This window comes from Anomaloglossus baeobatrachus, chromosome 3, assembly GCF_048569485.1.
Source record: "Anomaloglossus baeobatrachus isolate aAnoBae1 chromosome 3, aAnoBae1.hap1, whole genome shotgun sequence".
NCBI lineage: Eukaryota > Metazoa > Chordata > Amphibia > Anura > Aromobatidae > Anomaloglossus > Anomaloglossus baeobatrachus.
This window is the reverse complement of record NC_134355.1, coordinates 1,589,292-1,603,843: the sequence shown is the minus strand read 5'-3', so window position 1 is coordinate 1,603,843 and position 14,552 is coordinate 1,589,292. Positions and strand designations below refer to the sequence as shown.

At 44.8% G+C, this 14,552-nt stretch overlaps 1 protein-coding gene across 3 annotated transcripts in view; it reads left to right on the top strand.

Moving 5' to 3' along the window:
• LOC142295850 (cullin-9-like) overlaps positions 1–13,102 on the top strand; it is a 143,057-nt gene extending 129,955 nt beyond the window's left edge. Inside the window, exons 26-30 of one of the 3 annotated variants that reach the window (XM_075338932.1) lie at positions 9,233–9,413; positions 9,489–9,634; positions 9,754–9,868; positions 10,150–10,349; positions 11,576–13,102. In XM_075338932.1, coding sequence (XP_075195047.1) covers positions 9,233–9,413; positions 9,489–9,634; positions 9,754–9,868; positions 10,150–10,349; positions 11,576–11,896 — 963 coding nt within the window. In that variant the 3' untranslated portion in view covers positions 11,897–13,102. Of the gene's footprint in view, positions 1–9,232; positions 9,414–9,488; positions 9,635–9,753; positions 9,869–10,149; positions 10,350–11,575 lie in introns of those variants that run through there. The other 2 variants (XM_075338934.1, XM_075338933.1) reach the window with 2 other exon arrangements.
• Positions 13,103–14,552: the final 1,450 nt, after the last annotated feature.

Below are 14,552 nucleotides of genomic sequence, written 5' to 3'. Positions count from 1 at the left end.
TGCAGGCTGTAGCTTTATTGAAGAGATTAAGTTTTAAGTTCCGTCTGAAGGTTCTGAATGTTGGAGAAGGCGGACATAATGAGGAGAAGAGGGCCAGGATAACGAAACTATGAGTAGGATCATCATTTATCATTTGTGATAATGTGGGATATTTTCAAATGTAGTTGTGGTCACTCTATGATCTGGAATATCCACGATAATGGTGGGTTCTTCTCTGTTGTAGTTTTTGGTTGCTCTGTGATCGGGGCTTCCTCTATGATAATGATGGACTTTTCTTGGTTGTAGCTGTTGTTACTCTGTGATCAGGGACATCCTCTATGATGATTGTGGGTTCTTCTCAGCTGTAGTTGTGGTCGCTCTATGATCTGGAATATCCACGATAATGGTGGGTTCTTCTCAGCTGTAGTTGTGGTCGCTCTATCATCGGAGACATCCTCTATGATAATGATGGACTCTTCTTGGTTGTAGTTGTGGTCACTCTATGATCAGGGGCATCCTCTATGATTGTGGGTTCTTCTCAGCTGTAGTTGTGGTCGCTCTATCATCGGAGACATCCTCTATAATAATGATGGACTCTTCTTGGTTGTAGCTGTGGTCACTCTATGATCGGAGACATCCTCTGTAATAATAGTGGTGCAATCTGAGTTGTAGTTGTGGTCACTGTATGATCGGGGAATCTTCTTTGATAATGGGGGGTTCTTCTTGGTTGTAGCTGTTGTCACTCTATGATCAGGGGCATCCTCTGATTGTGGGTTCTTCTCAGCTGTAGTTGTGGTCGCTCTATCATCTGAGACATCCTCTATAATAATGATGGACTCTTCTTGGTTGTAGCTGTGGTCACTCTATGATCGGAGACATCCTCTGTAATAATAGTGGTGCAATCTGAGTTGTAGTTGTGGTCACTGTATGATCGGGGAATCTTCTTTGATAATGAGGGGGTTCTTCTTGGCTGTAGTTGTGGTCACTCTATGATCAGGGGCATCCTCTATGATTGTGGGTTCTTCTCAGCTGTAGTTGTGGTCACTCTATGATCGGAGACATCTTCTGTAATAATAGTGGTGCAATCTGAGTTGTAGTTGTGGTCGCTCTATGATCTGGAATATCCACGATAATGGTGGGTTCTTCTCAGCTGTAGTTGTGGTCACTCTATCATCGGAGACATCCTCTATGATAATGATGGACTCTTCTTGGCTGTAGTTGTGGTCACTCTATGATCAGGGGCATCCTCTATGATTGTGGGTTCTTCTCAGCTGTAGTTGTGGTCACTCTATGATCGGAGACATCCTCTGTAATAATAGTGGTGCAATCTGAGTTGTAGTTGTGGTCACTGTATGATCGGGGAATCTTCTTTGATAATGGGGGGGTTCTTCTTGGTTGTAGTTGTGGTCACTCTTTCATTGGGGACATTCTCTATGATAATTGTGGGTTCTTCTGAGTTGTAACTGTGGTCACTATGATCAGGGGCATCCTCTATGATAATGGATGTTTTTTCTCAGTTGTAGTTGTGGTCACCCTATGATCAAGGGCATCCTCAAAGGTAATGGTGAGTTCTTCTGAGCTGTAGTTGTTGTCACTCTATCTATCACTTAGGTCATCCCCTATGGCAGGGGTTTAAAACATTCAGGCTGCAGGCCGCATATGGCCCCTTAGGCTGCTTCTCGCGGCCCGCAGGCACGTGGATTCCTTGACGATTGTGGCTGGTGCAGGGGCCACCATCGTCAGCGCTTTATTTAATTTGAATGAATTGCCGGCGCCGTGCAAGGGATCCACGGGCGAAGCCATTTATTGTCAAACTACTGTGTTTTCTCTTCTCTTTTTTTTAAATCCTAATGACAACCAAAAACTTCCAAATGACCCTGATGAAAAGTTCTCACACCCCGGTGATTTTGGCTGATAACATGCACAGAAGGTGACACATGGGTGTGAATGGCTAATAAAGGTGACATCCTCACCTGTGACCTGTCTGCTTGTAATCAGTGAGTGCAGAAAAGCTGAGTGAGGTTCTGGGATCCAGACAGACTCTGGCATCTTTCATCCAGCCACTGACGTTTCTGGATTGTTAAGGGGGCCATGAATTTACAGTGATGCAATCCAAATTATGCATCTACCTTAACCCCGTCTGCATCCAAATCATATGAGTCATTTGTTAGTAGCATGCATACTATTCTTCCATACAGACCAGAGAAATGACACGGATCTGCATAGAAAATAGGACTACTTTATTACGGAAGTTAAAATACATTTAAAGGAATCAGTTGGCTAGGAGCCAAGAATACGTAACAAGTCTCCTATTGGGTAAACCGTAAAATAGCTTATTCTGCGATATATGTATACTGTATACATGTTTCCTCATTTATGTTAAGCTATGTCAGCATGATTCACTTGTCACATGAAAGTCCAGACTGTCTGAGTCTTATAATGTCTTAATGCAGATATAGGTGTGGTACACAGTTCAAGCACTATCTTAAATCCTGATTTTGGATATCTTCATATAATTCTTAATACTCATAATAGTTTAATAGTTCATAATCATGTCCATAACATTGTGAGTCATGGGGAAAGGAAAAGAATTGTCAACAGATCAAAGGGAAAAGATAGTTGAACTGTGTAAAACAGGAAAGGGATACAAAATGGTATCCAAGGAATTGATAATGCCAGTCAGCAGAGTTCAAACTGTGATTAACAAATGGAAATTCCGGGGCTCTGTAAAAACCAAACCACGATCAGGTAGACCAACATAAATTTCAGCCACAACTGCCAGGAAAAGTGCTCAGGATCCAAAGAAAAACCCACAAATAACATCAGCTGAAATACAGGACTCACTGAACACTAGCGGTGCGGCTGCTACAAGAGGCACAATATGGAGGCACGTGAAGGAAAATGGTCTGCATGGTTGACTCTCCAGAAGAAAGCAATTACTGCACAAATGCCACAAAGTATCTCCCCTACAATACGCCAAACAGGCCAGAGACGGGCCTCCAAACAGGCCAGAGACGGGCCTCCAAACAGGCCAGAGACGGGCCTCCAAACAGGCCAGAGACGGGCCTCCAAACAGGCCAGAGACGGGCCTCCAAACAGGCCAGAGACGGGCCTCCAAACCTCTGGAACAAAGTCATTTGGAGTGATGAGACCAAAATCAAACTTTTTGCCACAACCATAAATGTTACATTTGGAGAGGTGTCAACAAGGCCTATGATGAAAGGAACACTTTTTTTTTTTTTCTCTTATCTCGTTCTGTTTTCGAGATAAAAATACAAACTCCGTTGTTTTCCACCAGGTGGCGCTATAGGTGGTTTCATTGCGTAGCGCATGGCTACTTTACTATACCTAGACACCACGTCTATGCCTATAGCTGCCGCCGTTCTCAAGTTAATGGCGGTGGACACATAATATAAATATAAATATATATATATATATATATATATATCTCTCTCACAGTGCCTTGCAAACGTATTCGGCCCCATTGAACTCCTCATCCTTTTCCCACATTTCAGGCTTCAAACATAAAGATAAAATGTTAATGTTCTGGTGAAGAATCGACAACAAGTGACACAATTGTGAAGATGAAGGAAATTTATTGCTCATTTTAAACTGTTTTTTTAAAATAACTGAAATCGTGGCGTGCAATATTATTCATCCCCTGTAAGTGAATCCTTTGTAGCGCCCCCTTTTGCTGTGATTCCAGCACAAGTCTCTTGGGGGATGTGTCTATCAGTTTTGCACATGGAGAGGTGAAATTCTCGCCCATTCTTCCTTTGTAAACAGCTGGAGCTGAGTGAGGTTGGATTGAGGCGTTTGTGAACAGCAGTTTTCAGCTCTTTCCACAGATTCTCGATTTCTCGATTGGGTTCAGGTCTGGACTGTGACTTGGCCATTCTAACACCTGGATACTGTTATTTGTGAACCATTCCATTGTAGATTTTGCTTTATGTTTGGGATCATTGTCTTGTTGGAAGACAAATCTCCGTCCCAGTCTCAGGTATTTTGCAGACTCCAACAGGTTTTTCCAACAGGGGATTATATTTATCATCATCAGTCTTTTAGGACAACATTGGATCATGCAGAGATCCTCAATTACCTTCTGGAGGGAGTTTCTGCACTGAAAGTAAAGGGGATGAATAATATTGCACGCCCCAATTTTCAGTTTATTATTTTGTATAAAAGTTTAAAATAAGCAATAAATCTCCTTCCTCTTCACAATTGTGTCACTTGTTGTTGCTTCTTCACCAGAACATTAACATTTTTATCTTTGTTTGAAGCCTGAAATGTGGGAAAAGGGTGAAAAATTCAAGGGGGCTGAATACTTTCGTAAGGCATGGTATATAAATTATACAGTGTGTGTGTGTGTGTGTGTGTGTGTGTGTGTGTGTGTGTGTGTGTGTGTGTGTATATATATGAAGGAGTGGAAAGGGGACATTACTACAAGAGGACAAGGGTGGAGACATGACTACAGGATGGGGATAAGGATGAGCACCTCATGGGAAAATTACAACAAGACGTTGACGAAATTACCATATGGTGCTAATTGTAAAACGACATTACTTACAAGAGAGGGATAACGTAAAAAAAAGCATTTTTATTGGTAAAAAAAAATACAATTATGCTTTTATTTAGAATTTTTTTTTTTTACATTAACAAAAATAAACAAAGTGCACGTTTTTTGTTTTTTTACATCCGTAACGATTTAAGCTATAAAACCGTACTATAACAAATACCAAATGCCATTTAAAAAAAAAAAAAAAAAGTGATTCAAAGGTGTATAGAGAATAATGACTTTTAAAAATGTAAACTGACTGGGATATAGAGGCTGAATTTTGTAAACCTTGGGACCGGAGTTCAATCCTACATACATCCATTCCAAATTTGCCGCCCAACATTAAACACTCACTGATTTGTAGAGACACAGTGATGACTTGGAAGGCGGTTAGGAAAAAGTTCGGGTTAGCCTGGAACATCTCCAAATTCCTTAATATATGGGCTTGTCCTGACCTTCTACAGGGAAGGGAAAATTATCTCTTTAAAGAATGGAGGGAAAAAGGGATTGGAACTCTAAAACCTGATGCATGATACAGAACGGAGATGACGTGTGAGGAGTCGAGGGCAAGGTATGACTTGCCCCATTCCAGACTCTCCAGTATGAACAGGTGAAACAAGGGATAATGAAGAAACTACACAACATAACTAACGAATATGAGGCAAATCAGATGGATGCGATCATATTAAGGGACATCCATGCCACAAATATATCAAGTCTTTATGGAAATATGAGAGAAGTGTTAGTCCCTAACATATCAGGAAGAATGTTGGAAGGGTGGGCAAAGCAGTTGGGAGATCAAGAAGTGGAGGAGAAGATTTAGAATGGTTGGATGGTGATGAGAAAGAAGATTGTGAATGAGAACTTAAGAGATACCCAATTCAGGATCATACATAGAGCGATCTATGGATTTAATATACTGAATGCAAGACATCCAGATAAGATGATGAGTACGTGTGGTCCGGAAAAAACAGATCTATATCATGGGATATGGCTGTGCGAAAGGATTGAAAGATTTTGGAAACAAGTCCAAGGGGTAGTGAGGAAAACCTGGAATAGAAATGTAGAGTTGGATCCAATGGTCTGGTTATTTCACGATCAGCGTCGAGAGGAGGGAGAGAAAGGGGGAGACAAGTTACCGAATGTTTTCCATGATATAGCAATGATAAGTAAAAGGGCTATTCTTCAGAAGTGGCTGGTGAAGGAAACACCAACAAAAGAAGAACTTGTTAATCGACTGAAAAAAATGCTCTTGTTGGAGAAGGTGATGGTGGAGAGGTGCAAAGAAAGGATAACTGCAAAATATTTCAGTAAATGGAGAAAGTTCATAAGCGTTATATGTTCTAGAGAAGAAACCATACAAATAATGTCCACATTTGTGTCTACGGAATGGTACATGAAGGAAGATCTGTCAGGGTCCCTGTGCGAGCTGAAAGTATAGCTGGCTAGAGTCTGGGTCGTGTCGCATGTAGAGGGGAGGGGGGGGATGGGAGGGATAGTGTTTATAAGTAATGTTTGTAACAAGTTATCAAGGAATGCTGAAGGGGGGTAGCGGAGACTAAATAATGGAAATATACACTGACGAAGAAGAGGGGCAGCGGAGACTGAACAATGGAAATATACACTGACGACGAAGGGGGGCAGCGGAGACTGAATAATGGAAATATACACTGACGAAGAAGGGGGGCAGCTATACTTTCAGCTCGCACAGGGACCCTGACAGATCTTCCTTCATGTACCATTCCGTAGACACAAATGTGGACATTATTTGTATTATTTCTTCTCCTGAACATATAACGCTTATAAACTTTCCATTTTGTACAATATTTTGCCGTTATCCTCTCTTTGCACCTCTCCACCATCACCTTCTCCAACATGAGCGTTTTTTTCAGTTGATTAATCAGTTCTTCTTTTGTTGGTGTTTCCTTCACCAGCCACTTCTGAAGAATAGCCCTTTTACTTATCATTGCTATATCATGGAAAACATTCGGTAACTTGTCTCCCCCTTTCTCCTCCCGATGCTGATAGTGAAATAACCAGACCATTGGATCCAACTCTACAGTTCTATTCCAGATTTTCCTCACTACCCCCTGGACTTGTTTCCAAAATCTTTCAATCCTCCCGCACTGCCATATCCCATGATATAGATCTGTTTTTTCCGTACCACAATTTGGACAACTCCTCATCTTATCTGGATGTCTTGCATTCAGTATATTAAATCCATAGATCGCTCTATGTATCATCCTGAATTGGGTATCTCTTAAGTTCTCATTCACAATCTTCTTTCTCATCACCATCCAACCATTCTAAATCTTCTCCTCCACCTCTTGATCTCCCAACTGCTTTGCCCACCCTTCCAACATTCTTCCTGATATGACAGAAGTGTTAGTCCCTAACATATTTCCATAAAGACCTGATATATTTGTGGCATGGATGTCTCTTAATATGATCGCATCCATCTGATTTGCCTCATATTCGTTAGTTATGGTGTGTAGTTTCACCTGCTCATACTGGAGAGTCTGGAATGGGCCAAGCCATACTTTGCTCTCAACTCCTCACACGTCATCCATCTCCGTTCTGTATCATGCATCAGGCTTTAGAGTTCTAATCCCTTTCTCCTTCCACTCTTTAAAACCATCATTTTCTCTAAATGATGATGATGATGATTATTGATGAACACTGCTGTCGTCATATGGTACCAATTGTATAATAGTTAAATAAAACACCAAGGTTATTAACTCTAACCCAACCAAAGGAAGACAACAATTAAAGCAATATATATAGGCCCTAGTACATGTAATGGTCTCTTCAAAATTATGCAAATTACTCCTCATCATACATGAATACAATATGCTATTGTTAAGGGGGGCATAATTTTACGGTGATGCAATCCAAGTTGTGCATCTACATCTTAAACCCGTCTGCTTCCAAATCATGTGAGTCATTTGCCAGTAGCATGCTACCGCTCATCCGGAGACCAGGGATGTACAGATCTAGGTGGAATATGACTGTTTTAATTACGGAAGCTCAGATACTTTTATAGCAATCAGTTGTCTGGAGCCAAGAATACGTAACACGTCTCCTATTGGGTAAACCGTAAAAGAGCTTATTCTGAGGTGTGTGTGTGTGTGTGTGTGTGTGTGTGTGTGTGTGTGTGTGTGTGTGTGTGTGTGTGTGTGTATGTATGTATGTATGTATGTATGTATGTATGTATGTATGTATGTATGTATGTATGTACGTATGTACGTACATACATATACATCATAGTCTTATGATGTCTGAATGCAGATCTAGGTGCGGTGCACAGTGCAAACGCCATTTTAAGTCCTGTTTTTGGATATCTTCATATAATTGTTAATACTCCTAACAGTCCATAACCATGTCCATTACACCATATTGTCCTCACTGAAGCACCGTATATAATGATTGGGATAAAGCAATGCAATAGTTATATATAATACGTTATGATATAAGAATGAAATAAATGAATAAACATGATTCCCCATACAGGAGCATAGTAAATAGTCAGACTACTAATGGAGACAATGAATCATCAGACAATGGTTTAACCCTTCATAGATCAAATAGATAGTATATCAATGTTACATTGAATTAAGTAAATAGTATTGCCCGAATAGACACAGTACCACATGCCCATACAGTTATATCCATACAGAGCCTACCAGTAATACCGCTATCATAGTAACATGACTTATACATATAGGGATATAACCCTCACACCAATACATAGCATAATATAGATTCACTGCGCTATCCACAGAAGACATTACTAGCATAGATGTATAATTAAGAGCCTAATTAAGCCCTCCGCCCATAGACATTATCCAGGCCTGCCGCTCCAAAACTAGCCAAAAAACAAAATTATATATGTATGTATGTATGGAAGGTTAACCCCTGAAAGAAACCACAGTTACCAGCCGGGCCCCAATCTGGATAGGAAGATCAGTGTGCAGCTGTCACAGGTACGTATGTGAGCAGGGGAACCATACACGATAGAAACGGGGGGCTATATTACACGCCAGTAAAAGACAAAAAAAGAGGAAGCAATTAGTGCTTCAATCAAAGGAGGTCGTGGAAAAAAACCCACGCGTTACGCTGCACAGCAGCTTCATCAGGGGAAACTTTTTTTGGAGCGGCAGGCCTAGATAATTTCTATGGTGGGTTCTTCTGTGTTGTAGTTTTGGTCACTCTATGATCGGAAACATCCTCTATGATGATGGTGGGTTCTTCTGTGTTGTAATTGTGGTCACTCTATGATCAGGGGGCATCCTCTATGATAATGGAGGGTTCTTCTCAGTTGTACTATGATTGGAGTCATCCTCTGATGATGGTGGGATCTTCTTAGTTGTAGTTGTGGTTACTCTATGATCGGAGACATCTATGATGATGGTGGGCTCTTCTCAGTTGTAGTTGTGGTCGCTCTATGATCGGAGACATCTATGATGATGGTGGGTTCTTCTCAGCTGTAGTTGTGGTCACTCTATGATCGGAGACATCCTCTATGATGATGGTGGGCTCTTCTCAGTTGTAGTTGTGGTCGCTCTATGATCAGAGACATCCTCTATGATGATGGTGGGTTCTTCTTGGTTTTAGCTGTGGTCACTCTATGATGAGGACTTCATATGGTGGAGGGTTCTTCTCGGCTGTAGCGTCTCATTGTGTCTTCTGTATCTTCAGGTGATGGAGGAGAGCCCTGTACTGCAGGTTGAGAGTGTGCAGGATGCTGAGGTCCAGATCTCTGTGCTATCACCTCGATGTTGGACTATATCACCGCTCAGCTATCTGACTGATCCCTCTAAGTATCTGCCAGATACTCTTGGCACCGCTCTGCAGCGCTTCACTGACTTCTATGCAAAGAGTAAGTGTCCTGCGATGTCTGTGGCTGTGACCTCGATTAGTGTTCGCTGATTGCTGTCTTATGTGCTCTCCTCAGGTCAGGTAGCTCTGGGCTCAGACCTCACTCAGTCTCGCCGGCTGCAGTGGACTTGGTTAGGGAACGCTGAGGTACAATATGGAGACCTGACGCTCCGAGTCTCCTCCCTGCAGATGTTCATCCTACTGCTCTTCAACCAGCACCAGGTGAGATGTGGCCGATAGAAGGATCATGTGTCCCTGGATCTTGGGCCTGTGCGACCTCAGGATGTGGGGTAATTGTGGTCTCAGGCAGACATGTGTTTTGTCTTTTGATCTATTGGCAGGCAGTTTCTATGGAGGACGTAAAGCAGTGGACGGGGACGTCTGGATCTTTCCTCACCACCTCATTAGAGTTCTTGACCTGTGATATTGGAATTCTCTCCCTTCATGAAAACTCAGGTGGGTAATGAGGTCGTGGACATAACTCCAGCAGTGGACTTCTGGAGTCACAGATTAGATAACATGTCAGTGATTAGTCAGCAGAGGCGGCCGGTGGGTGCGGCGGCCGTCACTAAGGTCCTGGCTGCTGTGGTCTCCTGTATCACATACAGATGATGTTTTGGACTTTTATTGGGGAGGGTAGTAGATGCCCCCAGATTAGTGGCTGCTGGGCCGTGGATAACTGTACACTCTGTATATCGGCGGCGCCTGTATATAATGTTGTCTGATCTCTATTTTAGGGTGTCTGCAGGTCAATGAAGGAGCCCTGCGTCACTTGGAGTCACAGACAGTAATTGATTTCTCCTTTAGACAGAATCGCCACATTATTTCTGAAGAAATGATCTGTGCACTAGAAAAGCGGAGAGATTCCCTGTCCCGTGTGCTGGAGCGGGTCATGAAGGAGGAGCGAGAGATCCATATGGACAGGCTGCTGTATAGGGTGGGTGCTGTGCAGCAGAACATTGGCATCCAAACAATCCGAGGGACGCCGCGCACACCACCGACACAGGGAGCGAGGGACGCCGCGCACACCACCGACGGGGAGCGAGGGATGCCGCGCACACGACCGACGGGGACCGAGGGATGCCGCGCACACGACCGACGGGGACCGAGGGATGCCGCGCACACGACCGACAGGGACCGAGGGATGCCGCGCACACGACCGACGGGGACCGAGGGATGCCGCGCACACGACCGACGGGGACCGAGGGATGCCGCGCACACGACCGACAGGGAGCGAGGGATGCCGCTCACACGACCGACGGGGACCGAGGGATGCCGCGCACACAACCGACGGGGACCGAGGGATGCCGCGCACACGACCGACAGGGACCGAGGGATGCCGCGCACACGACCGATGGGGACCGAGGGATGCCGCGCACACGACCGACGGGGACCGAGGGATGCCGCGCACACGACCGACAGGGAGCGAGGGATGCCGCTCACACGACCGACAGGGAGCGAGGGATGCCGCTCACACGACCGACAGGGAGCGAGGGATGCCGCTCACACGACCGACAGGGACCGAGGGATGCCGCGCACACGACCGACAGGGACCGAGGGACGCCGCGCACACGACCGACAGGGAGTGAGGTACGCCGCGCACACAACCAACAGGGAGCGAGGGACGCGTCGCACAAGAGACCGACAGGGAGCGAGGGACGCGTCGCACACGACACCGACACAGGGAGCGAGGGACGCGTCGCACACGACACCGACACAGGGAGCGAGGGACGCGTCGCACACGAGACCGACACAGGGAGCGAGGGACGCGTCGCACACGAGACCGACACAGGGAGCGAGGGACGCGTCGCACACGAGACCGACACAGGGAGCGAGGGACGCGTCGCACACGAGACCGACACAGGGAGCGAGGGACGCGTCGCACACGAGACCGACACAGGGAGCGAGGGACGCGTCGCACACGAGACCGACACAGGGAGCGAGGGACGCGTCGCACACGAGACCGACACTGGGAGCGAGGGACGCGGAGCACACGACCGACAGGGAGCGAGGGACACTGCACACCGAGTATAGAAATGTGGCGCATGACATGGGCGGTGGGTACACATGGAGCCTCACGGCACAGAGGTGTTCTCCTGTGCTCTGCTCGGTCCTTCTGTCTGCTCCTCATGTCAGACCCTCATCTATGCTTTGATGTTGTAGGTTCTAGATGGTTTCCGGAGAGAGTCGTCCGTCATGAGTCCTGCTGACTGTGGTTTTTCGGATTTGCTCTCCTGTATCACACGACAGCTTGATAATGGTGTTATCTACAGGAAACACAAAAACCCATGGATTGTGTGCTATAAAGTGGAGGCTCCGCTCCCTGCACCACTCTGCCCTGTCACGTCACATGCAGAAACAATTACCCCGATTCCCCCCCAGGTATCCGAATTCTGCAGAGTGCGGAAAATTAGCAGTAACGTTGCTCCCGTCCCGGAGCAGCGGCCGACCTTCAGCACCTTCAGATCTATAGAGAAGTCCTGAGCCGGCAGAGGAGGATGCGACTGAACCAGATGATGCCGGCCACGTCCACGCCATCTCTGACTGGTTCCTTGGGATATTCAGGTCACTTCTGGCCAGACGGCATTAGATCCTGATCTGCTAGTCATGGCCGGGAGTCCAGCACTGAGACCGGACACTGCTGTGCACGAAGAAGAAATGGACACCACAAAATGTGGAGTAGGCTCCTGGGAACGACACGAGAGGAGCCATGTATCAACACAAAAGGTGATATCACAGCTCACCTCCTCCTATTCTGAATGGTGGATCTGGTGTTATCTACTGTATAAAGAGGGGTTATCAGTCATTGTGCAGGAGGAGGAGGAGGTGAGCTGTAACATCACCTATTGTGAATGGTGCATCTGGTGTTATCTACTGTATAGAGGGGTTATCAGTCATTGTACAGGAGGAGGAGGTGAGCTGTAACATCACCTTTTGTGAATCCAGTGTTTATTGTATATAGAGGTGTTATCAGTCATGGTACAGGGGGAGGAGGAGGTTAGCTGTCACATCTATTGTAAATGGTGGATCCTGTGTTAGCTGTATATAGAGGTGTTATCAGTCATTGTACAGGAGGAGGAGGTGAGCTGTGACTTCATCTATTGTGAATTCAGTGTTTATTGTATATAGAGGTGTTATCAGTCATGGTACAGGAGGAGGAGGAGGTTAGCTGTGACATTACCTTTTGCGAATGCTGGATCCCATGTTATAAAAAAAAAGTTTGGCTTGGCAAGTGAACATGACACTGAGCTTGTCCCATGGACTTGTATAGGCTTCATTGTTCGGGGTTGTACAATAGCTGTAGTAAGTGCTAAGGGTTGTGGTGGGAGGTAAATGGTAGTAAGAGCAGGATAGTTCTATATCCCGTGTTTCCCGGGGATCATGCTGCAGTCGGCCCGCTTATTAAGGTTCATAAATATTCATTGGTAGAATCTTCAGCTCACCTGTTGCCCGGACTGTTCAGCCTTGCGGGTGCTCGGAATCCAACGGTCTATCCCAACCGGTAACGAAGATGTGAAAGGAAAAGAGGGAACGATCCAGCACAAATCCTCCTTATGTTAAAATATTCGAGTCTTTATTTAAACATCGTTAAAATCATAGTGAAGGCCAAAAAATCACTTAGATGGTAAGGGTACAGTTCATGAAAGCTTTACGCGTTTCGGACTAATAATAAAACCAACAAGTCCTTAATCATAAGTGTTGACTCACCCTTTGTAGTTGGACTTTCCCATGTCTCAAGGTTCTCTTAAGTCTTCTCTTCTAACTTTTTTGGCAATAATGGTCTAAGACTGTACAGGTTTTTTGAAAGGATAAATATGAGCAGAACGCTCAGTGCCGCTCTGGTTGGTCGACCCTTTTGCAATGCGAGGCGTGGATCCATAGATTTTTCTGCGGTTGGATCGGCTCATCTAGTGTTGACTCATGGCTCTTTTTTCGCTTGTCCTTTAGAACCAATCAGTCTCCTGACTGGAGACCATATGCTACTAGCTCTGATTTAAGATCTGGAATTGGAGAATACACCTGATTATCACACTAGTCAGTCAATTATATAAAAAATTATACATGCTTAGGCTAAACCAAAAATATCTTACACAATAACCTGTTTATTACAAAAAGACAACAAAACATACATTTTGTACACAATTTGCCAGTTTCCACTTTCCTATAAAAAAATATACACTTTTTGTAAACCCATTTTTTTTTTTTTTACATACCACCTTCATGTGCTTCTCAGTAATAACGTCGTTTTCTGCACTGGAAAGCCTGTGACCAAACCTGGAGAGAAATCTACACAACACGCACAGACTTGCGTACAACATGCTCATGATATACATCTATAATCAGTTTGCAGTCTCTAAAAATGGGTAGAGCAGGTGCAGGGTGTTTCTGCGGACTCTTTACAGTTTTTTCTCACTTCGTTTTAGGCACGTGTCTTACAAGACTGGGTGAGTCTGCCCACCTGAGTACTGAACCCTGGCGTCACCAAAGCACACACATATAACTGTCTTTCACAGATGTTAGTCCGTAGGTTACCTGGGCCATCATTAAGAAGAGCTCTCATGGCAGAGAAAGCTTACCACCCTTTGTCCACAGACCTTCCTCAGTCAGTTGGCTCCCTGCATGTCACACTCCATTTCTTGTTGATTTGCTTGTTCCTGTAGGGATTTAAGAACACAAGGAGTGACAGAAGTCACTGATGTGACAAGTGCCACCGAGGTATGGTCCATATTGGTGAAAGACTCTCAACTCTAGGCCCGTTCACTGATTCTTGGTCAGCTGCACCTGTGCGGGCATCTCCATCCGATTCCGTCAGCTCAGGTCTAGACTTTCTCTTCAGCATACCTAGTTCATTTGACAACAGGAAAAAATCTACAACCTACATACACATCTAAAGACTCTTACCCACTCCTGTTTTACCCATCTAGAGAGGCATTTAATGCGTCATTACCTCCTGTACCGATAGGAGGGGAGGGAGTGATGCGAATTTAGACTACCTCATGTTGTGCAAACCGCAGCATATTCAGTGCAGAATCGACCAACATCTTGTTCCATCTAGGAAAACAAAAACTAAAAACTATACATTAGATCATTCTTATAACTTTAACTCTGACCATGATACGGTTAGTGGTCATCTATACTT